This window comes from Electrophorus electricus, chromosome 20 (genome assembly GCF_041902795.1).
Source record: "Electrophorus electricus isolate QZ-2024a chromosome 20, ASM4190279v1, whole genome shotgun sequence".
NCBI lineage: Eukaryota > Metazoa > Chordata > Actinopteri > Gymnotiformes > Gymnotidae > Electrophorus > Electrophorus electricus.
The window spans coordinates 5,270,913-5,294,000 of record NC_137516.1 but is presented as its reverse complement, the minus strand read 5'-3'; the positions used below and the strand labels follow the sequence as shown (position 1 = coordinate 5,294,000).

The 23,088-nt window shown below is 45.6% G+C and overlaps 2 protein-coding genes across 6 annotated transcripts in view; both read right to left on the bottom strand.

The window, feature by feature from the left end:
* Positions 1-5,907, bottom strand: part of pcsk5b (proprotein convertase subtilisin/kexin type 5b) — a 47,967-nt gene extending 42,060 nt beyond the window's left edge. Inside the window, exons 1-5 of one of the 3 annotated variants that reach the window (XM_081703092.1) lie at positions 5,306-5,907; positions 2,937-3,041; positions 2,406-2,549; positions 911-1,054; positions 493-569 (exon numbers count right to left, since the gene is read on the bottom strand). In XM_081703092.1, the coding sequence (XP_081559218.1) occupies positions 493-569; positions 911-1,054; positions 2,406-2,549; positions 2,937-3,041; positions 5,306-5,482 (647 nt within the window). In that variant the 5' untranslated portion in view covers positions 5,483-5,907. The remainder of the gene's footprint in view (positions 1-492; positions 570-910; positions 1,055-2,405; positions 2,550-2,936; positions 3,042-5,305) is intronic. The other 2 variants (XM_081703091.1, XM_081703090.1) reach the window with 2 other exon arrangements.
* A 3,728-nt stretch (positions 5,908-9,635) lies between these two features.
* Positions 9,636-23,026, bottom strand: ubap2b (ubiquitin associated protein 2b). 3 transcript variants are annotated; one of them, XM_035536063.2, is made up of 27 exons: positions 22,931-23,026; positions 21,440-21,574; positions 20,671-20,748; positions 20,432-20,542; positions 19,971-20,115; positions 19,807-19,884; positions 19,055-19,115; positions 18,716-18,789; positions 18,498-18,550; positions 18,325-18,395; positions 17,952-18,162; positions 16,624-16,828; positions 16,220-16,461; positions 15,779-15,969; positions 15,380-15,554; positions 15,178-15,217; positions 14,683-14,827; positions 14,531-14,588; positions 12,990-13,170; positions 12,797-12,888; positions 12,481-12,531; positions 12,087-12,168; positions 11,552-11,884; positions 11,297-11,401; positions 10,882-10,943; positions 10,517-10,708; positions 9,636-10,268 (listed from the first exon to the last, which is right to left on the bottom strand). In XM_035536063.2, exons 2-27 carry the CDS (start codon positions 21,530-21,532, stop codon positions 10,188-10,190), a joined length of 3,210 nt encoding a protein of 1,069 aa, XP_035391956.2. In that variant the 5' UTR covers positions 21,533-21,574; positions 22,931-23,026; the 3' UTR covers positions 9,636-10,187. The 3 variants fall into 3 exon arrangements, with proteins under 3 accessions (XP_035391956.2, XP_035391958.2, XP_035391957.2); XM_035536065.2 differs by having other exon boundaries at positions 16,624-16,792; XM_035536064.2 differs by having other exon boundaries at positions 12,481-12,528; positions 22,931-23,025.
* Positions 23,027-23,088: the final 62 nt, after the last annotated feature.

Below are 23,088 nucleotides of genomic sequence, written 5' to 3'. Positions count from 1 at the left end.
ATGAGACGGGTACTGAAAAATGGCACTTTTATGGTTAGCTTTAGGCATGCAGCATCTCTGAAGTCCTGGCAGAACAGTGCTGGTTCTGACAAGCAAACCCAGGCCAAGCTTTCTGGCACAACCTTCCAAAAATGCTGTGATACCATCTGGCACCGACTCACACACACTGGCAGGGTGGAAGCCAAAGACTCTCACACACACACACACACACACACACACACACACACACACACACACACACACACACACACACACACACACACACACACACACACACACACACACACAGTATCCCTCTACTCACCGCACACACAGCCAATATCCACATTCACAACCAACTGCCCTCGTTCAATCTCTCTCTCTCTCTCTCTCTCTCTCTCTCCTACCAACTCAGCAGAAGTGCTCTTTAAACATGCTCCACTTCACACAGGTGAAGAGGATTAAGTAGTCTAAGAGCAGCTTCTTTTCGTTCTCTCAATCCTGCACTCTTACTTGTTCTCATTGCTGGCGTCATATCTGGGCATGGGGTCCAAGTCATTTCCATTGACATCATAACTGGCCTGGTTGTCCTGCAAACAGGCGAGACCAGAGAAAGATGTGAGGACAGGCGCTAGTAAAAAATGAGGTCAGACACGTTTATCATTGCACTGGTCAAGTGGGCTGAAGTTGATCGTGAAAAGGTGTATTAAGATTTAATTGGCTAGGCCCTTAATAAATGGTTGTGTTTGAAGTGTAAGTAGAGCAGAATTATAATGGAATACACTGGAATAAATCCAGGTAGGTTTTCCTACAAGAGATGTTTATATTTGGAGTAGCACAGACAGTAGGAGAATAGACTTTGTGGGTAATTATAGCAAGGTGGGAGCTTCTTCTGCACCCACAGAGACACACGTGCAAACCACACACTCACATAGTTTTGTACAAGATCTGGGTGGTTTCTCTCAATCCCATCATCCAGAATAGTGACCACCACGTCTTTTCCCGTGTAGCCCTTCTTCCAGGCACCCACAATATTCATGTCGGATTTACAGTTATGGATGTTATCATTACAGTGCTGCCGACACACAAAACGAAGAGGTGAGCAGGTGAGTTTGTTAAAGGAGTGAAACATTATATTTTAGGAAAGCTTGTGTGTTGTATTGCATTGGCATCATGAGATGTGAACACATTTGGAATGGTGAAATTTCTCTGCACCACAGCTGGAAGAAGGCCTAACCGTGAACACTGACTAGTGACAGACAGATGTCAGATAAGGCCTGGGATATGCCCTGATAACATTGCTTTCTTAAGCAGGGCTACCTTACTTTCGACTGCTCTATTTTTGTACTTTATTATATTAGCCCTTTTCTTAACCTACTCGACTACATGAAGCCACAAAATGAGATTTAAGACATATTCCTTTGGAGTAGCCTCAGAGCTGCACATCATCGTTGACATGTCAAGTTTATTTCAGCTCTCAGGACACCACAAGAAGCTTGTGTTAGATAGTGGTTGTCTAGGTCAAAGTATTGATGTTATCAGAGGTGCATTAAACATTGACAGAGCATAGAACAGTGCAACCCTGAGCACACCCCTTGTTCTTTGCTGTTTGTTTGCACAAGCATAATACTGTGATGAACAGGCACACGCACAGCCAATAACTGACGATGCCGATTCCAGGACAAGGGACCCAACAAATCACAAGCAGCAACTTGACGTGTTAAATAAGAAAAGGAAAACCATTCCCGCATCTTAACCCAAAATGCAAGTGAGTGTGGTGGAATAATAACATGAAAATGTAAGGCACAAAAGCAACAAGGATGAAGAGTCGAATTCTATACACCACAGATTTTCAGTGATCAAAGGGCATATCTGCAGAAGTATCCTCTGTATGATGAACATCTGACCTGACGTTTCTTTAGTTTGTGAGAATATTCTAGAAACAAGACTCACTCAATAACATGCTAATGCTGCCATAAAAAATTTATTCTCGGCTGCAAAGACACATGCTCAAATGTCAAAATAAAATGACGTCTGCAACTAACAGGAAGGTGTCTATGATAAATGCTTTGGTAACAAACATGGTGGAAGATCAAGGTCTTCACAAATATGAGCTTTAGTGAACTTGGGTAATAAAGCTTAACAGTGCATACAACCATCATTTGAAGACTTTTATAAATTGGTCAAAAATTGTATGCGTTAAAAGTGGGATATCGCATGGTGAAAAAAGAGGACATCTCATGGCAGTCTGCAAAATGCCTCTCTTTTCTAGGGGGATCTGGGTGACAGTGGAGGGTAATGCCAATGCCAGTGCAAATGCCAATGCAAATGCCAGCGCCAGTGCCATGTCAAACATGCAAATCAGTTGAATACTGTGGCAGAAAGCAATATTAACTCCATCCAGCCCATGGGTTTGGCATACTCACTATGTACCACATGCTGCTCCATTTAGCATCATTGAAGTAAATTAAATTGGATTGGACCGGGCTGGACTTCACAATACCCGGGTACGACGGTTTATAATCTCGTTTTACCCGCCTCTTCACCACCTGCTGCTGGATCCACTCCACCTGAGAGAAAGCCAGAGTGTGTCCAAAAATCATTTAAATAATACATCCATCAAGGAATTCTAACATTCAAGAAGCATGTGATGAAAAGTATACAATTTATCTTTTGAGAGACAGGGATCTGGCCAAAAAAATCTGGGCCCAAATGTGGTACTTGCAGAGTCTTTTTACTAATTTAAGATGCTGTTTGTGAGGGAGTGTGTGCGCGTGTGTGTACACTGATCTTTGTATTAGGGTCTCAGAGGAGCCACGTGTGATCACCTCACAGCAGATGACTAAACGACCACACTTTCACTTTTTGGTTTATATCACAGTACTGATGTTTGAGTAAACAAGCAAAAAGTTTGTATAGAACACCCAGGTGTGTGGTAGTCATGGCAACAGCCTGACCTTTGGCTCCATGGAGATGAAGCTGTGTATGCCTCGGCTGGACAGCGTCGACCTTTTTATCGTCCGGCTGTGGAAGAAGTGGTAGTAGTCCTTCAGGTCGCCAATCTACAGGAACAACACAACATATCTTTTACAACATATGCAGGGGTGGAAGCACAAGTGTAGATACATTAAAAGTGACCCATCACATTTATCCTCATCTAAACAAACTAACCAGAGCCTCTTAGAACAGGCTCAAACTGCAGAAAGCTGCGGCGGCAGGGCTGAAATATTGATATGGGTCACATGCTGGCAGCTCTTAGACCTTCATTAGAAGGTCCTCTAAAGTAACGTGGGCTATCACTTTACAGCGGAGACCTCAGCTTATATGTGCTCCTGACATCAACCAGCTATGAGACGTGTTCCACACTCACAAGCACGGCAGAGCGTAAAACAATTGCACAGTACACAAAGGTATCTGTATGAACAAAAGCATTAGCCAGGTCTTGCAGGGCTAAAAAGCTCAATAGCTAAACCAGACCACCATATCATGTCACACCTTATTAACGCATCATGTTCTGGCCCTCCTGCAGAACACCAAATAATTTCCAGCATCTTCCCACGCTGGTCAAGCACACACCTCGATCAGGTAAGGATGAGGCGCGTCCACAAATTTCGGTTATTTGTGGGAGGGTTTTCCTAATGAAAATCATGAGTCACAAGAATGCAATCCACTCCAGCTCTGGATTCCTAAAGCAAGTCCCCACAAAAGCAAGCCAAGCCTGGCACACACAAACGTTCATCACTGCTTTCATGAGAATCATGCCATTTCATTATATGCTGTCGTAACATTTTGTGAAATCACCACATTTCTGTGCAAGGCATAAAATATAAATAGAGCAAAAATGTGTGGCATCTAAGGTGAACTGCTGAGAGGTCAAATTTAGAAACACATCTGAGAGCTGGTCTTTTTTTCACATACCTGATAGAAATCTTTCAAGTCTGAACAGCAAATAATGACATCTAGACAAATATTTTCAATAGCAATTTGTACCACACTCACATATTCATTAACTAAACTTAGAAATTGCATGGTTTCCTCAAAAATAACCTGTCAAATTCCATTAATATTTGTGTGCCAGCACTTCAAACCTGACCAGTTGAAGAAGAAAACTGATTTGATCCCTTCATCCACTTCTGTAAAGGTAAGTTTAGTTAACTCTGGCAATCTCCACTATATGTACAAAATTTTAAAAAATTAAAAATTAAAATGCTGAATGTGAAAAAGCAAGATTCCTCATAAGCAAGCTAGAGGAACGTACTGACTCAAGGGGTTATTGCCGCATCACACTTCCCCAAAAACGAGGTGAACAGTAGGACACACAAGCCAAAGCTAATGCTGATCATCTTCAAAGCGAAACGCATGCATTTATCTTCCCTGCTGACACACCAATTAGACTGAATTGTATTGGGTTTTGAAGAACAAGTCCAAGGGCAAAAATACAACAACAAAAAAGTACCTTCATGACAAATCCTTGCATTAAGCTTGCATTATGAGAAAAGATTTAAAATTTGAAAGGCCTTATGAATGCAATACATGCCTGAACACGGAAACAAAAAAACACATTCTCCATAGAGATATTACTTAGGGTAACTCAGATCATGGAGATACTGTCAATTTTAGATTTGGGTCGGATATTTCCCTAACCTCTTCAAATTTTCTTGTGTGTTAAACTTACAGCCTAACAGTGCACACGTCGGCAAAGTTGATTCGGAAGATCACGGTTCTTATTTCGCAGGACCTTTCAGTATTTCCAAGGCATAGCAGAAACAGGATAAAGATTTATGTTCGTGGACCAGGCAGCACCAGAGGCCAAATTTATAAGACCTCTCCTCTTGACTCTGTGTGGCCACTTCGATCTGACCACTGGGTACTGTAGTCTACTGGTGAACACCTGTTGTTTCAGGGATCCGGGGCAGCGTTTTCTCTCTGATGTGGTAAACGCGGTCTGCGAGGAAAAACCTCGAGGCGAAAAATGCGGATTTGAGGGCCAGGTGCGCGTGGTTGTAACGATCACGTATCCATACCAAAGCCAGGAGATGGGGATACCTACGCGGCTGTAACAGGATAGTTCCTATAACTGTCTGAAACTATCCGAAACTTTCTGCGAGGGTGAGAGGTGCCGCGTCTGCCCCTTTAGCAAGCTCAAGCTTTTAAATCTCTTTTATAGTCTGAACTTGTTAAACCGATAACTCCAGCTGGAAAAGATTACACACTACAAAATATAGGGGGAAATAACAGGACCTAGGAGGGAGACTGAAACATGAAAAGAATATATTCATCACAGGCTACATGTAGCGATAAATATGGGAGGAAACTTGCAGCCTACCTGCCCCAGGTTTTTATAACCGTATTTGCTCGCTATCTGATCGGCAAACTCTGGTCCCCCTGCTATCCGAACAGCCCAATGGTTGGTGTAAATCCGAGCTTTGCACGGGGGAGACGTAAAGCCAAACCACAGCGCCAGCAGGCACAGCAAGCCTCGCAAAGCACCGTCCAAAACCATCTTTCCCCCCGGACTCTTCCTGCGGCTCTCCTCGACTCCCGCACCCCCGGTTAGGAAAACAAGCAAACTTCGTCTCGCCGCGGAGCGAGGATTCTCATAGAAGTGTCCGTTGACCTCCACATACACTCGGGAGGGGGGGGGGGGGGTAACGAGAGTCGAGCTTGGTTACAAGCCTCCGTTCGTTCGCGTTGCGTCTTCGGCTTTGCAGCGCATCTGGCGAGTGAAGTTATAGCGGTGCCCGCGGCTGTGCTCCGTCGCGACGGAGCGCGAAGTCTGTTTGCACGGCTTCAGTTGATCTATTCCTTCAAGACGTTGCCGTTAGTTCTCCCCCTTTTTTCTTTCTTTTTTTTTGTTGTAAAGTGGAGATATGGTTATAGCGCCTCCCTCAAATAACTAGCGACATTCTGGAGTAAGCTACGGGGAACGTACCCGTGGGGTTACTGGGACTCCGCAGGGTCTTAAACACACACCCTGTTTCGTCAGAAAAGAGATCATTTTAAAAGAGGGGATGGACTTGGAAAATGCTTTTGATAGACACACAACAGAGTTGCAAGCGTGGTGACATTGAAAAGCCTGATTTTGTCCCGCGTCATAGCAAAGAATCAGACTAGTTTTAAAGACGTAACTACGGTTTATCTGGTCGATAAAACCTGGCGCGTGAAAGGCTCCATGTCCTTTTATAACCAGGCAGCATATATGGAAGCACAGTTTGAGCTCACAGAGATCTAAAAAATTAATATTTATATTTGGGCTTGTCTGTATTTCTTTTCTGTTTTGAGATGAGTTTTTTAAAATTATTTGTTTGTTTGTTTTTTGCTTGTCTAAATGTATTAGGCTACACATTCATTCGCGTGTAGGTTACTAGAACAAGGCCCTGACGATCAGGTGGGCTCTTGGGATCGTTTAATTACTTAAATATTCGGCTCACAATTCCATCCGAACTAGACATACCTTTGATGGCATCGTTATGTGGTGAGCGTTACGCGTCACCCTGATTCACTTATTGATTGATTGATCTTTGTTTTGGTAGCAGTTGCCCAGTTACCCCCCCCCCCCCCACCCACCCCCAAGCACTCCAGAGTCGGCGCACACTGCGCACTCTGTTCCGTTTCGCATACAAGTGCGAATCAGCATAATTGCACTAATTACGGCCAATTTCTCCATGAAAGGAGTCGCTGTCAAATCCAACAACAAACGAGGGACAAGAATATCTCACGGTCCTTATAAACCAGATGAAAGGGACGAAAACACCCCGTGAGTACCGCTATTCAGTGTGAGAGCGGGATTGTAATTTAAAGCAGCGAGGGGGGAAAAACATGCAAAGATTGGGAAAGGGAAATCAACTATCCAGCTCACGGAGGAAGCGGGCAATCCCATTGAGCGCGCCGCTTCACTACTGGGCGAGGAGGAGGGGGGGGGGGTGCAAATTCCGCGTGACAGCCATTACCCCAAGAGCCAAACGCCCCCCACCAAGTGTCTTTCTTAGCCAAAAGTATCCGAGGACGGTTAATAGTGACAACACGCACCCCCCGCATTCCAGCGTGCATTCCTGCTGCCGCTCAACGCAACGTCAAAGATCTGGCGGATGAATAGCAGCAATTAAGTATTTATTTTTCATTACGAATGCCTATCCAGAGGGAAAAAGTAAACAAGGCGCGGAAACCGGCGCGTTATTATTGCAACGCTCAAGTCAACAAGTCATAGACCACTGAACGACAAAATATAGCTAATGACTGATACATATTTATTCCTTCACACACACAAAAGAATACATAAAAACAACAAGATGCTATCTCAGCATCTGATGACTTGATATTTTCTTCACACTGAATTTTGCCAGAGTGCACTAGGCATACAGAAATTCAAAGGGGAATGTTTGGTCTCTACTGCGGCTGCCGCTGATATTGGCATGTGATCACTGGAATGCCCAACGAACCAGAGATGTTTTAAGGAAAGTACCAGTCGCGATTCATTATCATATGGTTATCATATGGTGGATAGGAAGAGAATCAGCCGAGAGTACGGTTTACGTTTGGCAGTCCAGAATATTATGCTTGCACAACTTCTGCTTCGTGTTCGACTGCAGAATCGATGGAGTTGTTCCACTACCCCCTGGAGATCCTTGTGTTAGCTGTGTTCATGAATAGATGATGGCCTGTGAAAGAGCACAAACATTAAAAACATCGATTAGCACCACGGTCCCAGAAGCATAATGAGAACAGATGAGTTTACGCTGAAACTAGAGCACTGTTATAGTGCAAATGAACTAAGAGCTGGATTTATTTGTTCCAAAGCCTTTGAGAAAGCGATGCTCTGAGTACTGGACATGTCTGTTGAGCGCAAACAGCGGACGACGGTATAAAGATATCAAAGCACAATGAAGCTTGCTGCAAGCCAGTTTGCACTCAACATAATACAGTAAAATACTGTATGACCATAGCTTTAAACTTCTCAAAATCATATCTTTTGTAATATCTATTTCAACATTCTATGAAATGCTCGGCATATGGAAAATAGGCCTACATTTTGGTAGCGTATTTCATTGTATAGTTGTACTTTTTATCCTAACTGCATTAATTGGCTTAATTAGGCTACCATTCATATAGGAACGCGGCAGTAAAGGGGGAAAAGAATCGTTTCAGTTTGAAAAAATAAATAATGCCTATAATGCCAATACCAATACCAGTAATGAAAACAAAAACATGTTGATTAAACCTTACATTCTTACTAGAATGTTGTATTAGCCCCCTCTAGTGGTTATGAACGAAAAGTAGCTCGGCAAACCTGCTGCATGAGCTGTGGGCGATCAGACTAAATATGTAAGCTCTCTAGAGGTCTCGGGGACTGGAATAGAAAATGCTAGACTAATAAACTAATAATTAATTGATAATTGTACATATATCAATTAAAGAATTTAGTTTAGTTAAGTTTTTATATCCACATAGAGAGCCACGTAAACAGTTTTTAGGTTTTTATATAAAGTTAGTTGTTAATGCTTTTACTGTGTGCTAATAATAATAAATAAATAAATATATATATATATAGAGAGAGAGAGAGAGAGAGAGAGAGAGAGACGTGAAAGACTATATACCTTATTTATGGCAGTGTGAAAATCTGTATGATGGTGGTCTAATGTCACTCAGGAAGGTGAAATGGGTGCTCTGGCTCTTTGGTCTGGTTGTGTTTACTTTGTCACAGGCTGCATTGGTAGTATTCCTTACAGAGGTAAATAAAGTACTAAAGTTAATCACTTTACAAGTAATGATCTTGAAATCACTGGAATAAAAATATGCAACGGCTCAAATAAAATAAAAAAAATTCTTTGAGTTATTTAGGTTTTCCGAATCGATCACCAAAAGTCCTGAACATCGTCTGGTGGACCCCACAAAAAAGAGATGTAGTTAACCTGGCTGCCTGTTGGTCTCTGGAGGAAGCAGTTAAGATGCTGTGATGTTACCACAGAGAGAAAAAGCAGTAAACTATGTTAACTTCAAAAATCTAACTATTTTTACATAGTTAAAAAGCTGCATTGTAAGTATTTATTAGTGAGAATTTAAAAACCGTTTACGAAAGATTCTGAATATTTAAAAATGTACAACAATAAAAGCTGGAACACTTAAAACCCCTCAAAGAAAGATATTTTGGGGTATTGCTACCCCTTTGCAAATGTAGGCATTATACAGTTCAAGGCAGATTTGTCCAAGTCAGACAGTATTTATGTTTCTGTGGACCTGGATCTTGAAACAGCTTTATAGTGCAAGGTCACAACTAAAACAGGCATTCAACAGTACTTGATGAAAGCAGAATCAGTGTATTTACAGCACTCTGAAACTTACACCACCTTACATGGCCATAAAACAAAACTCCCATCATGAACTAGTGGCTCATACCACTAACAGCAAAAGCAGCAAACCACTACATAGCTGATACAAGAAGCCCCGATTTAAATGACAAATTTTACAGTATACATGCATCTTCTGCATCAACATTAATTAAACAACTGTTTGAACAACCTCAGCATATGTAAATGACTATTCAGTCACTTCATTTGAACCCAGTTTAAGATCCTATCACCATAATTACCAATTTTCCACTTGTCTTCACACTTGTCCACCAAAACCACATCCAAGAGCAACAAACAGAGGACACAGAGTGAATAGCTCAGATTCTTTATTCAGAGGGCAACAGGAGTTCAATATAAAACTTGTGGGTTTCTTTTGGTGACTTGTGGAGCCAATGTGAAAGAGAATAACAAATCAGCAGACACTGGTTGTTTCCCTTTACCATGGAATAGCCCACCATGTAACAATGCAAGCATTTAATGCTTTCACTTTCTTTAAAATGAACCTCTCCCAAAAACCACCCGATCACCTTTCACCCTCCTCCATCCTTTGTCATGACTCAAGTTCTCACACCGCACTTCTCCCCCCTCAAGTTTTCCTTTTTGCTACATCTCTGCAAAATTTGAAAAGTAAACAAAAGCAAAACTTCTTTCCCAAAAAAAAAAAAAAAAGAGGAGCAAGCACACTTCATGTTGGACTTTAACATTTACAGCATATATAAATACTTACATTAATATTTTACAGGGGAAAAGGGAAAAATGTGGAGGGGGGCACAGTGAGGGAGAAGGGTGGCTGTGTGTGCTTCAGGCCAGCTGCAGGACTGACGTATGAGATTTGGACTGCGAGTTATTTCCAGTATGTGATCAGTTGGCCCAGTATGGGGAGCTGCTGTAGCCGGACTTGCCCTGGCTCTTCGGCATGCTGCTGGACTGACTGCGTTGGCCCTGCAGGGACACAGACAGACAGACAGACAGAGACATACACACACAGACACACACACGTTTAGTCGAAAACATGTCTGCCTCAAAAATCACCAACATCTCCAACTTTGAGCTCTCATCCATCTCTACCCCAATGTACAGTTCCCTGATTTACAGTTGTACAGATCTTACCACAAGAAGCATATTAAAGCTACCGTATACGACGGCAAGTCTCCTGCATGCGTTAGGAGTCCTCATTTCCGTTCCAATACCTGTGCATCCTGGGCCATGTGGTGGTGCATAAGCTGAGAAGGTGGCTGCTGATGAGCGGGCAGGATGTGGAGGAAGGGGCCGGGCGCATAGCCAGGGGCCCCTCCGGGGTTCAGGGGGCCCGTGCCCCCCAAAGCAGATGGCAGGCTGAATGTGGGCTGGGTGGCCGCAGGGAACCCCTGCTTCTCAAACGACTACCGCAGAGCCAAAAGGAAAGACGACACTGATTAACATTTCTAATTATGATTTCGCTTTGCTTAGGTTGGATAAAACTGACTCTGAGGGCCATCATAACTGCATTGAAAAGGTTCAAAATGTCCTGCCAGTTTTTATATTGACAAAGGACTGAGGGGGTGTGGCCTGTTACCTGAGTCTTGCTGTACACGGTTGCACTTAGATCAGAGCCGGTGGAGCCTGACAATCCGGGTGCTGTGAAGGGACAGGTTTAGATCAGCTGTATCATAATTCAATCGTATTTGAGCAACATCCATGCATGGGGTGTGCATGTGTGAAGGAATGTCCACACACTTGCCAAGAACAAAAACAATCAAGCATTTGATTTAACTGGTGGAGAGGCTGTGAAGTGTTCCAAGAGGAATTATATGGACTGTAGTCCCAGCACACCGTATCCAAATCAGAAATTGGAAGCAGTACTGGCCAATGTGGGTCTCTAGGGTCCCCAATAATTGTATGTGCACACACACACACACACACACACACACACACACACACACACACACACAGAGAGAGAGAGAGAGAGAGAGAGACAGACACAGACAGACCTTTTCCTGTGCTGTTGCTTGGCTTGGCCTGTGACTGTGAGCTGCCTCCATAGCCCCCTTTCCCATAATCCCCTCCGGCATGAGCCTGAGACAGGTCATCAAAGGCTGCATGAAGATGAGTGAGTGTGAGAGACAGACAGGGAATGGGGATCAAAGCCAAAAGACATGATTGTGTCTTTATGGGCCATTTTGTCCATAGAAAGACAAGCCTACATCAGCAACACTGAATTCAATCCCTGGCGAAGCGAGGCCAACCTGAGGCGTAGGCGTGCTGCCCATAGCCGCCCTGGTGCTGGTACTGGCCCGACGGACCCAGGGCGTGCTGCTTGGCTGAGGCTGGGGGCATGAAGACGGTGGGGCCATACTGGAAGGCACTGGGGACACCCGGCATGCCAGCGTAGTAGGGCAGGCTGGTATAGCCGTAGCCCGGGGGTAGTGGGGGGTTCAGGAAGGCCTGGCCAGGGGTGGGAGGTGCCTGCGCCTGTGGGGGCACCGTGCCCGGCTCCGACTGCGAGGGAGCGACTGACGAGAGGCTGGTGGTGGGTGCCGGCGAGGGTGCGTCGCTGCGAGCGAATTTGGTGGCTTCACCTACCGAGCGCAAGACAGAAAAAACAGGGAGACACTGAAACATCACAGTCTAACCGCTGATCATAGAGGGAAAAGCATAAAGAAAAACAAAAGATGACAGCCGTTTAACAACAGAAACTGCTTCGACATTATAAAAAGGCTGATGAATGAAAACCCCAGTACAATACCAGGTGGACCCTCTGAATAGAACTGTAAGGGTTACCTGAGTAAGGGTTGCTGGCTAATCCACCATCTCTGGCAGCAAGGGTAGTGGCACCAGGGAAGGTGGTCATCCCGTAATAATCCTGCACAGAGAAAAGAAATGAACAAAATGTGCAGCAAACAGGAACAGCCTAAAAGGGGCTCCAAACGATTTGGTGTTTGTTTATCGGATCGCATCAGTGCCACAACTCATCAAGACGCCCCCCAGGTCTGTCGAATGGCAGCCACTGTGGACAAGCACGTCTGGGGTCACAGAGCTGAGCAGTCTTAAGCCCAGGTATGGCAGGAGCCGCTGCACTGCCTTCTCCCTGCTGCTGGGACAGATGCCCAGGCCACTGCCTCAGAACGGGGATACGTGGGAGCAGGCCGTGAGGGCCTGAAGAGGAAATGCTCACCATGGGCAGACGTGACTGCATCATCTGCAGGTCTTCGTAGCCATAGATCTGCTTTAAAACACAAAAAGAGAAACATTCACAGCTGAAGGACTGTGTTGCACCATTGCACCACAGCACGAGTGATCGTCACAACCGTGACACAGACTGGCCACGTGTTTGCTCTGCACCGCCTCCCAGCAAACCTGAAGCAGGGCGGTAAGAACACCAAATCGCTTATCTGGAGTGTGCCAGGAGCTGGGCTAGAGCAAAGATGTGCACCATCCGGAGGGACCAGAGAACTGGGTGGAGAAGCAAACCAAAAAAACGACAGCCTTACGGGGTATGCGGGGAGCAGTCCTCCAGGCCCCATAATGTACTGACTGGTCAGCAGTGGAGGCACTCCTTGGGTCAGGTTAGGTGGAGCTTTCCCTGGTAACCGAGAAACACCAGAGTACGGTGAGCACTCGCCAGTTGTAGAGAGCTACTGCGGTCAGGTCTTAGCTCAAGTTAAGTGATCTTCCATGGCTCACCAGCGGTGGCGGCGGCGGCCTGCAGTGGAACGGAGCGGCCAGTGGAGGGCACCGAGGGGCTGTTGGAGGCGAGGCTGGGCGCACCCACGCCCAGGCCGTTGGAGCTGACCGCTGGGCTGGTTGAGCTCACCGCCGGGCCCGTGGAGAGGCCCGAGAGAGAGCCACTGACATCAGCGGCCGTCTGAGAACGAGGGCAGAGACGAGGACAGTCGCTATGGTCACATGGTCTTGGTTTGTATTGCGCATACAACTTTCAGGAACATGACAGACCACAGTAATACAAGAATAGAGGGAGAGAGAGAGCTTCCCTGAGTGAGCCATTGGTGTTCAGCCTTAAGGCTGAATAATTCTGCTGTTGCAGATACTCTATTTGTGCTCAGTCTTGACAGTCCATCCACAGACATAGCAGGGCCCACCCAGCTCCCTTGAAAGCCACTTAGAAATGGCTACTGAAACTGCTGTAACATTTCCAGTCAAACATTTAAAGACCCAGGGAATGTGCTAATAAAGGTAAGAAAAATATTACAAAAAAAGTGGGTTTGTTTTTTTTTTTAAAAAAGGAAGTTAAACGCTGTGCAGTAACCAACTAAACTGGCTTCTCAGTCCCAGCTGAGAACAGTCTTAGCATGGGGCTGATATTCCAGTAAGCATGCTCGACTGACAGCCCGCCGTCACAGACATGGTCGAGCTCCAAGGTGGGAGAATCAGCGATACGGCCATACTTGTACGGACCTCCTGATGACATCCACGCAAATCATTCTGAAGTTCAGGCATCAGACAAGGCTCATTCATGGATGCTGGCGGAATGGTTGGATTGTGTTCTCCATCAAAATGATAGTAAAATTACAGGATTAAACACTAGGACTGTGAAAAACTGGACAGACTTAACTACAAGACAACAGCCGTGCACTAATTACCTTTGAGTTTTCCTGTACTTAATGTCAGTGTGGCTGGAGCTAATATCTGTTTTAATACATTTAAAGTGAACTTGTCATCTAGGTGTCACCAAGATGTTTGTATAAGACCGTTTGAGCTAAACAATTTTGTTTTTAATCTGTTACTCCCAAGAAAATTACTACAGTATACTGATGTGTAAAAAAATTGCCAATGATGTTTCAGTTTGGGAGCATAGCTATGCGTATGCCCTTAAAAGAATCATACTAAAAACACAAATAATATTCTGTGTTTTGCTATGGCTCTTGTTTGCTAGATAGCTTTCGCTTGCTAGATTGCAAGGTTGCTCAAACCCGCCGAAGGTGAGGAAGCAGGAACGTGTGTAGGAGGGGCATCAGCTTTCTGACTGCTGAGAATATAGCTTGGGTAAGCTTTTCCCACCAAGGACCACCCACTTTACGTTCAAAAATTCTGACGAAAAAAGATAAAAATTAGTAACTTACTGGACTTTGGAACGGTATTCATAGGACACTTTGGATATGTACGTTGTGTGCCCAAAAGAGCAAGACTATCCCAATTAGAAAGACGACGCAGATTTTGAGAGAGAGCGAGAGACAGGAACAGGTGGGGGGGGGGGGGGTACTCACTCCGGGAGCAGAGGTGGAGGGCACCGTGGAGCCCAACATAGTTCCACTGCTCACATGACTGAGGAGAGAAAAAGAGGGAGAGAGGAACCATGAGGTAGACCGGCAACACTGGCCATCAGATCGCAGGCTGGCCCCAGCGGGTCGGGCAGTACCTGCTGAGGGAGGGAAGGACAGTGCTGGGCACTGGGGCCTGTGTTGCTGCCACTGACGAGGATGAAGACGGTACGGACGAAGAGGCCATGCTATTCTCCAAGGGCAGAGATGTGGGCACGGCCTGAGGAGTGCTTGTGGGGACAGCTAGAGAAATCCATAAAAGAGTTTGTCAGCCCATCCACCAGAAGGCACAGTCTGCTTCAAAGGCACAAAATTTCTAAAAAGTGACTCAGCTGTTTATGGTTCAGGCAATTCAGTACTGCAATGTGGCTGCCAAGAGTAGAGTTTGCACTGATTCTTTAATGTTTGCGCTATCCACAAAATTAGATGGGTGTGTGTCAGAACAGTTCACTGCCACATGCCCTGCGCATTCAAGGGAACACACCTCTACTCTAGTCTGGGCCTGGACTACACGCAAAACCCCCACACACCCGTTCAAGTGTGAGTCTTTCATATTAACCTAATAAAGAAAGTGCCTTGACACGGCAACGTACCATCTTGCGTGATGGAGGTCCGTACTTCGCCAAATCCATTCTGTGGACAAACAGAAAAAGAGTTTGGGGGTCAGAGAAATGAAGAGAAAACCTGGTCCAAGCTAAAAGCCCCAACTCATCTGGATAAGCAACAGAATCGTTCGATAAAAACAGCTTGGTTTTAATGGATTCTGATAACAGAACGCCATGCTGTTGGCCGTACCGTGAGAGGACTTGTGGAAGTTGCGCTGGGGTCCTTGCGCAGGCTGGAGGACTCTGTTCTGGAGGAAGTGGAGGCAGAGGGGGCTGGGGCTGGGGCTAAGCCCACAGACGGTGAGGGGTACCTGGGCTCCACCGCTGCTGTGGGCAGGACTGGGGGAAGACCACCCAGCGGCTCACTGGAGATACAGGAGAAGGGAGCCACTAAGAATACGGCCTTGACTGCGTAGCAAAAATGGTCAGCTGATGTGCAGTCACTTCCGTCTGCGCAGGTACATGCACACCCTCAAGTACAACAAATGATGAGCATTTCTGCCCTGCTTACATACACAGACCAAGATGCAGATACACACTCGGGAAACACCAACTACCCCCACCCGCCAGGCTGCACACGCCCACACACCTAACAGTGCTTGGTTTGGAGTACAGGCTGCTCTGGATCTGCGGAGCAGGAGAAGAGGATTCTTGGCTGCCTGTATCTGATTGGCCAGGGCTCTCCATGGCAGACTCTGAAGCAAAATCCAGTGCACCAAACTGCACATTCAGTGCGGACACATCAGCAGAGCCGGGCATCTCGACAGCTGAAGACGGGATCTGGCAACACACACGCAATAAGTACATTGCAAACATTATTCGAACCTTAGTCTCCCTTAAAACAACAGAACCCCCATGCAGTGCTGACATTAATCAAATATAGAATGTCAACCAACTGAACTTAAATCAGCACAACTTTCTCAAGGTACTAATCAAGAAACTGTAGAATTCTCAACCTGTTTCACACTGCAAAAATGTTTCCCTGGGATTATTAATGCCAGGCAAAGGGCTCTCTCTTTTGGGCTCATACCTTGGAAGGAGGTGGCAGCCTGCGTCTCTGTGGTCGGATGTGTTTGGGCTGGGGCAGTTCTACCATGGTGGGGGCGGCCGCCTCCCCCAGGGGCTTCAGTGCAGGGGAGTGGGTGTCGCATTGGGGCAGCGGGGGGGAGGGGTCTCGGCCCTGAGCCGGCAGGTCCGATAGGAGCATGGGATTCTGGTGCTGGGTCAGCTGACTCAGAATGGGAGATGGGTCAGGCTGGGACTTCAGATCCACTGCAAGGTAGAAGGGGGGGGGGGGGAAAGGAATGGGTGGATGTGTTCAGTTCAGGACGAGGTCTGGGTGTGCACACATAACAGTGCAAAGTTGGTTGTATTTGTCAACCTGTGACGTGGGGTCTGTGTGAGTGGTTCACAAGTGTTTAGGCTGCAACTCACAGTGAGTCCCTGTAAGAGGGACCTCCATCTTGGGCTCACTCAAAGCCAAGGGTACAGGTGCAGCAGGGCCAGCAGCACTGGGTTCTCCAGCCGAGCTGCCGTTGCTCAGGGCAACAGGCATCTGATTGGACAGAGGGGTGATCCGAGGAACACTGACTGGTTCAGCTTTCTGTACATCAGATAGAGATGGTTTGGATCCCAAGGACTAAAGAGAGGGAATAATAAAAAAAAAATCTGCTAGAAAAATTATATTTCTCAAAATGAAAACCAAATTCAAATAAGTAATAATGAGGATTGTTATAAACACAATCACAAATCAAACTAACCTGAAAATTGTTTATTTTTTTAAGATCAACCTGACAATTGTATCAATTATTTATCTTAAAGCCAAAAAGGTTTAGTAGGAATCAACCAGGCAACTGTGCCTGTACACTAATCACTGTGCAGCTGGCCAAGTAGATAACATCTATCAGCTATGCTAAAGGCAGGAAACAAACAGTCTTCAAGACAGATTGAATCTCTCACTACTATATGAGAGCTTACACATTTCATTCCACAAGTAAAAATACTCAATGAGCCAGAGTGTGTAAGGAAGTTCACTTCTCAATGTGCGGATGTCTACACTGCACACACAGCCACATGCTGCAGACTAGTGTCTTAAACAAAAGGGGCCTTGCATTAATGGCTAAGAAATAAATAAATGGTTTTAATCACATTTTTAAAAATTTACTTCACCCATATTCGAGCCAGAAGCTGTGCTAAAATGTTAATAGTAAATGATTTTAGGTTCCATTTTTCATTTATCATTTCATTAAACAAGCTAGTAAAATGTATTAAACACTGGAACCTCCTGGGAAACCTGAGAGTCAGGCCAGTAAGCAAAAACAGCAGCTAGAGAAACAAGCATGAACTAATCAGAATATTTCAACCTCCTACACTGAATGCTTCAGTTTATTTCAGAAGTGGTCAAGCAGCTGCCATTTTTAGCCATCATTTACTAGGCTACAGTCCTGTTCAGATTCCAAGGAGAAACTACACAGCACTGTAGTCAGACTCGTAGAGGTAGTAAATCTTTCAGTGCAGTACACAAGGTTTCCACATAAACAGGACATTTTGGACAGAGGTCCTTCATCAGCTGTGCTAGCATACTTCATGCATAACATTATGAATAGTCCGACAGTCCTACTGGGAGATCAAAACCAGAAGCATTCTTGTTCAAAATTCACTGTACAAACATAACATGCAGTGCTTAAAAGAGGAAGAAGTGCAGTCACTATATGACAGTTTCAATATAGGTCATCCATAAACATGTGTGTGCGCACTCTCACCGAGGCGGCGTGGGCGTAGGTGCCAGCAGCAGCGGAGGCGTAGCTGTTGGCAGCGGCCGAGGCGTAGCTGTGCGTGTGTGTTCGGCCCAGGTTCTGCTGGGAGTTGGTGAACACGAGGCTCTGCGTGAGCGGCTCTGGGGAGGCCGGCTCCAGCCCGGCCAGCTCAGAGTCCACGTCCACCGCTTTAGGCAAAAGAGAACTCAGATCTACCCTGTACCACACACACACCCACACCCACACACCCAAATACATTATAGCTGGTCGACAGAGAGGTGAGAAAACAATAACTCTGACATTCAGCTTGTCCGTATGCAAAAGTTATTTCTGCTACTGCAGAGATGCAGGGGGGAAGTGTTGGGAGGGGAGCTCTTACCCCTGTCCAGGTTGTATGTGGTCCTGGGATGCAAGTGTAAAGGAGGCAGTGAACACTTTGGTCTCAGAGAGCTGTTAGAAGATTGGGGGGACCATAAACAAGTCATTCATCAGACATTCATCAAAAAAAACCAAAACACCATGACAAGGCCAAGAAAAGAAATGGCCACCTACATCTTCATTCCAGTCTTCTGCAGCCCATTCTTCCAGATTGCTTCTCCACGTTCCTGACAGGCACAGAGCAGCAGCTTACTACACCCACAAAACACTTCACTATGTTCACACACGGCTAAAGAACTAGGAGAGGAAAACCACCCGGCAGCCTTTGAACACGGTTACTGAAATGCAGACGCCGAAAGACGGCCCAGGCATGAGCGAGGGAGCCGGCCTACCCGCTCTGTCAGTAGTGTCGTTGGCTGCCTCCCCGGGTTCAGCAGAGCTTGTGTAGTCAGCAGGGTTAAACGTCCTGCACGCAAAACAGAAATGAATCGTGAGATGTGCAACCATACAGTACTCTGATCTGGAATCAGGTGCCGCAAGCATGTATTAGGATAATTACTGCTAAAGGCTCATTATAGGCAAGCACTACGGGTGGATGCATCTTTCACATGTCTGTTACAATCGCTGCCACGTGCTACCTGTAGAGCTGGTCCAGAGATGTTGTGCCCCAGGTTCTGGGGAGGCAGGAGGGACAGACTAAAGGGAAAGAGGGGAAAAGAAACCAGACTCACCCCATTCCCTGAGAGAACCTATTCACACCAGCTCCACGGCCTCTGCCTCTGCCTCCTGCACCTACACGCACACACACGCAAGCACGGTTTACTCCAATTACAAAATGCCAAACACTGAGGCTTCTGAATGATGTATTTGAACAAACCAAATTAACAAAACGTTAATAACAGCTATAGAGAAACATCATCACATGTCGTGTTATTTTAGAAAGCCTATGACTGGGTGGGATATGTTTTGTAGCGCAGTCTGGCATGGCTGAGAGAACCATAGCCTAGATTACAACAATCCACCGTGAACCTTTGGGGGGGGACCCTTTGCCATCCCACCTCTTGCCCTTGTGCTCTCTCTGGCTACAGCTGCTCTGCTCAGCAAACTCCCCCAATCTAGTGGGTTGCTAACGGCAGCGCCAGGGCGACGTAAATAGCAACAAAGTGGAAAGTGCCTTCCCGCGACTTGGCGCACCAACTGTAAGGTCCCAGCTAAGACCTTTCCTCCCATGCAGACGTGCCTGTACTATTCCTGCTATGTGTTCCAACAGCCATCCAAGAGACAGCTTCGCTTTGGGGTTTTAATCAGTTCACTTTCCATAAAAGTGCCTTTCATTTTTGCAATAAGCTGCATTAAGTGAATGCCTTCAAAAAATTACAGTATCGATGCTTCATTGGTAGAATTCTGAGAAGCCTGGGTAAGAGACACCGCACTTAACAGGTGTGTGAACTGGTCAGGTGAGAGTGAGAGTGTATGTGCTGACCTCTGCCTCTTCCTCTACGCCCTCGCTCCCCTGCTCTCTCTCCTTGAACGGAGTCAAACCCGTTTTCCTCTGAGCGGCCTGCACAGAGATGGCATCAACACCAGCTTTAGTCTCCAGGAGCAGAACATACAGCAACACAGCCCCTGCAAACAGCAGGCTCCCACCTTCTTGCGCACGGCCGGTTCCGCGGCCACGTTTACCCGGTCCGCCGCGGCCCCTCGCCTCCCTGTCGGTCCTCCTCTCTCTGCTCTCTGCCGGCATGCCTTCCTTCCCCACGCTCTTCTTCTTCCCAACAGTCTCCCAGGAGTCCTGATCAAAACCAGCAAAAGCAGAAAAAAAAAACAAAAAAACAATAACATTGAAGTACTGCGCTACAATTTGCTGTAACGTACTTGCTAAAGTACATAAATGTAGCATGTTTAGCCTACATCTTCTCACGATCAAAGTTTCAGCTCGTCAAAGGCACCATGTCTTCTGAGCTTTAATCTTTCAGCACTATGATGTAGCTATAACACGTAGCCCAATCATGCTTTCTTGAAATAGCGTACAGAATTTCATTAGGACCCAAATATGGTTATGCTGACCAAGCACAAGAATGCTCGACATACTGGCCTCTCTCACATACCTTGGCAGTGATCTCCTCCAACAGGAAGTTTATGGCCCTATTCACATCCCCATTGCAGTCATGAAGGGCCACAATGCACTCATCCTGATTTCGGCCTGTGACCTCAAAGAGCTGGATCCCGCCCACCAATGCGTCAACACGCAGGGACACACAGACAGACGTGCAGAGATGTCAGGATTATGGAAAGGCGTGTGTAGAGCACCCTGGGGTTTTAGGGTCACAAACCTCGTTTTGCTCACCTGTTTGACCTTGCCTTCAAAGTCTGCGTCGTTTTTGTCATAAATCATCTGAGCAAGACGAATCTGTTCTGCTGTGGCCTAGAAAGAAACAACAGAGGGAGGAAAGTATTACAGCTTGCTTAATTGAACACTGCTGGAAAAACATCAAGAACCGCACAGGTATTCTTTTTTACCCTCCAGTTTATGGCCGTGAGCGCTGACGGCAGTATCTGTAGCCGTGTGTGCAAGTGTTTGGTGCATTTGGTACTTTGGACAATAAATTATATTGTAAACATATTGTATATAACTTACTATAATCTATTTTATTAGAAATAATTAGCTCAAATCTCATTACTGAAATCTAGCATCTAGCACAAATATGTTACAGCTGAAGATCTCCCAAGTTTGGCTGTAGAAAAAAAATAGATAAGTACTAAAAAAAAAAACCACATTTCCAGTCATTATCCTGAGCTGTTGAAAACTGGTAGCAAGAATGACCCAATAATGACCCCAATCTGCCAAAATGACCCCCGATTTTAAGGTTTCTGGATACATTTCCATGATTGTAATAACTATGCACATATTACCATTTAGGCTACTGTTCTTAACGCTTGATATTTATTCAATTTTTTTCACGGGAGTTCAAAAATTAAACGGAAAGATGCAGGTGATGTTATGCTCTGTTCTAGTATTATCTTGGTATAGGTATCAAATTTAAGACAGCAGTATCAGTAGAGGTTTCAAAACCTTTTAAACGACACGAAACCCTCGTGTGCGGGTTAGCGCCTACCTGAATCTGTTTCTGTGGCTGTGAGGTGTGTGTGGTCTGTGGCTGCACTCGGTCCCGGTTACCGCGGGCAGCATCAGCAACTGAAGTCATCATAAACAGTATATACAAAATAATGTATGTACAAAGTAGAAAAGTCTAGAAAAAAGAGAAAGACAGACGCAAAATAAGGCAGGTCCCACCGGCAAATTTTAAAACGGCAGAAAACGTGCGTAAGACATTTTGTAAACAGCAAGTAGGCGACAGGTGCAAAAGAGGAAGACGTATTGCTGTTAGTGTGCTGCAACGCTATGGCCTCGGTGTAAATCATCCAAGCTATTGAGCCGTAGATTAAATATAGCCATCCAAACACGGCCCGCGCTGGTGTTCGCTTACAACGCGCTTACACCCCACCCCAATCCACGTCTATCTTAAAACATAGCACCGTCCAGAGGAAAAAGAAAACACACACTCCTGTCACGGTAAAAAGCATAGCAACATGTCCAGGCAGCACAACGTGCGTTCACACGGCCGGGTACACAAAACCCGTTACCAACACTCATGTTTTGGTTAGCAGTACAGTCCCTGACATAACCGTAATGCGCTCCATTTAGCTCAGGATCTAAAGGCACAAGGCCAAAGACCCACTTAGTACAACCACTCGGGGTGGATTCGGTTGTGTGTCAATAATTATAGCGAAGTTTTTGTATTTATTTTGTACTAGTACAAGTCTCAGACAAGCGGTAGTAAAACATCGTTTCAATCGACTAGTAGCCTTATCAGTTAGATTCCAATACGGCCATAATCGGGAAAAATGAAACCAACAAAATAGCCGATTCCAATTTAAACGCCTAACTGGCGATACCAGTTATTGCTAGCTAGCTAAATTTAGCCGTCGAGATTTGTTCCGCATTCATCTTTTGTAACCTACAACTCGTCTTTAAATATAACCCGAAAACAAGCAATAGCTAGCAAATTACACGATGGTCTAAGTGGGATATGACCAGCTGACCAGCCAACTTACTAGCTCGATGGCTAACGGCTAATGTTGGTTTTGGCGACAGCAACTGTTGGCGAAGTCAGCTAAGATAACCAAGTTAGCTAGATAGCAACTGGTCTAACGTTATGCGGGCAAACAAACTTGGCACAAAAGTTTTCGTTATCGTTAGTTAACTTTTTTCAGTCGCTCGAATAAGTCTAGGTTTGCAGCAAGCCGAAAGGTGGACAAAATATCCATATGGGTCAATCGGCTAATCGATGAATTCTAAAAATTATTTTAGAAACAGCTAGCCAGCTAACGACCGCAAACGCTAGCTTTGCTAGCTAAGATAGTCAAGCTAGCGTTAGTCTGCCAGCTTGACCCTAACAACACTCTCGTCGGATGGATATTCTGTGGAACTGCATATACATATATTAAGTACTGCAGACACTTCGTTGGTCGAGCGACAGCACAACTTCCGATAAGAAAGTGCTAAGCTACCGAGTTGTTAACGTTCTTTCCAAAACACAACATACCCTCTCCGCTCCCTCAACGTTATGTTTTTACGTGCCCACAACACACGCTTCCCTCATGCAATAATGCAGCGCCAAGCGAATTCAGCAACAGGAAACACCGGTTATGTTTTACGTCAAAGTAAAAGTCCGAAGAAAGTAAGTGCGACATATGCTACGCA

Coding starts and splice junctions, on each gene's coding strand:
- ubap2b (XM_035536063.2), bottom strand. CDS start 21,532: ATGATGACTTCAGTTGCTGATGCTGCCCGCGGTAACCGGGACCGAGTG. Junction 12,169..12,480: donor TGCAGTCACGTCTGCCCATG/GTGAGCATTTCC, acceptor TTCTCTGTGCAG/GATTATTACGGGATGACCAC. Junction 11,402..11,551: donor GCAGCACGCCTACGCCTCAG/GTTGGCCTCGCT, acceptor ATCTTCATGCAG/CCTTTGATGACCTGTCTCAG.